General features: G+C 48.8%; 1 protein-coding gene across 1 annotated transcript; it reads right to left on the bottom strand.

Moving 5' to 3' along the window:
• Positions 1–14: 14 nt before the first annotated feature.
• LOC132009066 (conserved oligomeric Golgi complex subunit 2-like) lies at positions 15–3,123 on the bottom strand. Its single transcript, XM_059387474.1, has 3 exons — positions 2,732–3,123; positions 1,671–1,779; positions 15–846 (listed from the first exon to the last, which is right to left on the bottom strand). Exons 1-3 carry the CDS (start codon positions 2,977–2,979, stop codon positions 622–624), a joined length of 582 nt encoding a protein of 193 aa, XP_059243457.1. The 5' UTR covers positions 2,980–3,123; the 3' UTR covers positions 15–621.
• Positions 3,124–3,424: the final 301 nt, after the last annotated feature.

A 3,424-nucleotide genomic window follows, 5' to 3' on the forward strand; every position in this document is an offset into this window, starting at 1 on the left:
GCTGATTGCTGGCGGCCTCACATGGTGCAGCCCATACTCCAGCCGCTGAGATGCAGGATACACTGACTCCCTGTATTTAACTCTATCCTTATAGGTCAAGAACACTGAGTAACCAAGTTCTGGACTTAAGGTACTACCCCGCTAATTCGCCCTTCAAAGCCCTTTATCTTTGAATATTCCCTCCCTCCCACCTTCCTAGCCTGGCAAACTCCCCCATGGTCTTCAAGACTTAGGCCACATCAATTCTGCGAAGACGCCTCCCCTCATAGACTTTCCCTGCGCACAGAGCTGTCTTCCAGCTCCTCCAGTGGGCACGGGCGCCTTGGTGGGGTCACGCTTTTCGGCAACTTCATTAACGTATAACTTATGGAAATGGAAATTGACCTGAAAATGTTCTGATCCGTACCTTCTTCCGAGGCAAGTCCCTCACCCCTACTAAATTAAGATGATCCCTGAGTTATGGCATCACTGGAAGAGACAAGAGTGCGTGCCTGATTCCTGCCATGCTGATGGGATCCAAGCGGGACCAACCTTTTCTTACAACCAGAAGAGCAGGAACTAAGAGCATCTTCAAGGAAGAGCCCTGAGCTCTCTCGCACCCAGTCAAGAAACGAAGCCAGATTAGATGCTCTGTGTTTGTGGAATGAGGTACATGGGGGCACAAACCTCATCCATGTACGGTTTCACCAGTACTTGACCAACTGACGCCTCTGCATCCCGTGTCTTGTCAATTGTAGCATAAGTCCGGAGGCAGTGCCGTATGATGTCCACATTGGAAGTCTGAAGCCCTTCTAGCAGCAGGCCTCCCAGGGACTGCTGCAGCATGGCCGTAATGTGGGCTATATGCTGCAAGAACAGAGAGACCATGAAAGAAGGTCCAGGCACAACAGTTTCTAAAAGCTCAAATATATGTGTATAATTTATATACATGTGTGTTATATATATAAAGCGAGCCTCTAATTCTACCAGAATATATGTAAGATTAAAATCCCAACATTTCCTAGAGAATAACAATGAATCTCTTCTCCCCATGATTGCTTTCTTTCTTTCTTTCTTTCTTTTTTAAAGGTTTTATTTATTTATTTGTCAAGAGAGAGCACAAGCACATAAGTAGGCACAGGCAGAAAGAGAAGCAGGCTTCCTGCCAAGCAACGAGCCCAAGGTGGGACTCGATCCCAGGACCCTGGGATCATGACCTAAGCCAGAGGCAGTGGCTTAACTGACTGAGCCACTGAGGCGTCCCCTCCCTATGATTTCTTTGAAAGTAAGTCGGCTTCATCAAAGTGAAGTTTAGACAATTACGGAACGACAAAAAGTTATTTGCCTCTTAAGCTATGGAGTAAATCTGACAAACGTGCATTTAAATCCAGTCAAGGGCTTTGGATAAATGAACTCTGACTACATCATATGATGTGTCAAGTTACATGAAATTCAGAATTAATTTTACTTGCATAGTTTGGAGACTACGCTTGTGTCTTTACACAAAATCTATCTAGTGTGACATAATGGAAGCAGGGTCCCAAGCAGGAGTTACTGAAAAAAAAAAAAAAAATTCAAAGCTAGCTTCAAAATCCTGTAGAGTAGCAATTATCAGGGGGCAATGCTAGGTCAAACCAAAATCATCCAGGAAATTTGCAAACAGCAAATTGAAAATCGAAACCAACACTTACTGGTCTTACTTTGTCCAGAAGAGGCATGCCTTTGCTCTGAACAGCATGAAAGTGTAACTGGTTAAATTCTGTGGCAATTCTCTCCAAAATCTGTCTAGTCCAGAGAGGGCTAGTAGAGACAATTAGAGAAGTGTAATTCCCAAAGTTAAAACCTGCCACCCCCACTGACCCCCATGCCTTACAGAGCTCAGGCACCTGCAAATGCACGCCATCAATTTTCAGGACAAACTGTCTGTGCAGCAGGCCCATGATGTGAGGGGTGAGGAGCGGGGAGGTCATAGAAGCCACCGACACAGCCTGGCCTGGGCCACAGGGCCCAGGCAAGGGGATGGAGCTATTTTAGGTCAGTGTGGGTACAGCTGCATGTTTCCACCACGTTTCTCGGGCTCTCCCATTCGTGCCCTTCTTCTCCCATTCTCTAACCCCCTCCTCTCTCTTGCCTTGTCCTACCGTTCATACGCGAATCCCCCTCTTCTTCTCCGCCTGCCTCATTCTCCCTCCCAAGTACCTCCCCAGTACCAACTACTGCTGTCTCCTCAATCAGCTAAAACTGACCGCCTAGCAGCAACCTGGGAAATCGCTCAGAGCAGCGGACTCCAAGTTTACATTTACCCAACAGCAGAAAGAGCAAGCTAGGTGCTCCGGGAGCTGGTGAGAAATCACTCACAGTGCATCTGCCATCAAGTGGACTGGATACACTTCCCTCTCGCCCCCCACATTAGAAAGCGTCAACCCCATTCAAAAGGAAGCCGAACAGTGAAAGAAAGAAAAAAAACACAACAAAGGCCCCAAAGCCCCTGCTGGGCTCTATGAGGCATCCCACATCTGAGGATGGGCAGTCAGGTAGTGAGGAAACACACTGTAAGGAAACCCAAAAATGTCTGGAGACCTGCCACGGTGTGCCCCGTCCCAGAGCATCAGAACTGGTGTGGAGGGAAGGCAGGCGCTCGGCATGACCAATGCAGAAGCCTAATCCCAACCTCTACTGACTGATCCCATGCGCATTTCCTATTTATCCATATCTCGGCATTTCTGGGCCTGGCAGAGGAAGATGGATTTACCGTGTGCTGACACTGCTCTGGCTTTCCTGACTCCAGAGCTCAGAGCTGCTCTTCTGGAGAAAAAAGTCCTCCAAGGTAATTCTGAGCAAGAAAGCGCACAATGTCTGTTTATCAAGGACAGTGCTGCAAAGGGACAGGATTGTAGACACAGAGCTCACTGAAGTGTTTCTATCCGAGGAGCACAACAGCAACAGCAAAGACGGGAAGAACACTGGAGGGCCAGCTCCCCAGGGGCTGAACGTGGACATGGCTGGAGGGGCTGCAGGTGCTGCCAAGGGCCGCAGCAAAGCAGAGCCGCTGGAGACACACGGGCTGCAGAAGGGCCGCGTACAGACTGTCTGCTAATTGTGGACGAACCTGGGCAGAAACACGAGTACAACGGGCTAGAGACACAAGCACAGTGGAGGCTGACCACTTAGTTGAATGTCTTGATATGAAAGGGGGCAGAGACCTAGGACCAAAGAATCGCTTCCTTTGGGATGTGTCCGTTCTTAATCTCCATCATGAGACATGTGGAGCATATGGTCTCTCAAGTTCCTTCCAAATCTAAAACCTTAATTCCTAAAATTTAGAAACCTAACTCCGCCTGCAGGGGGAGGGACTGTTAGCCTCACACAACAGAGCACGCAGGGCACGCAGGGCACCGTGCGACCTTGACGCAGGCAGCCCAGCTGGTATGTGCAGAACCAGCCC

Source organism: Mustela nigripes, unplaced genomic scaffold, assembly GCF_022355385.1.
Source record: "Mustela nigripes isolate SB6536 unplaced genomic scaffold, MUSNIG.SB6536 HiC_scaffold_4035, whole genome shotgun sequence".
NCBI lineage: Eukaryota > Metazoa > Chordata > Mammalia > Carnivora > Mustelidae > Mustela > Mustela nigripes.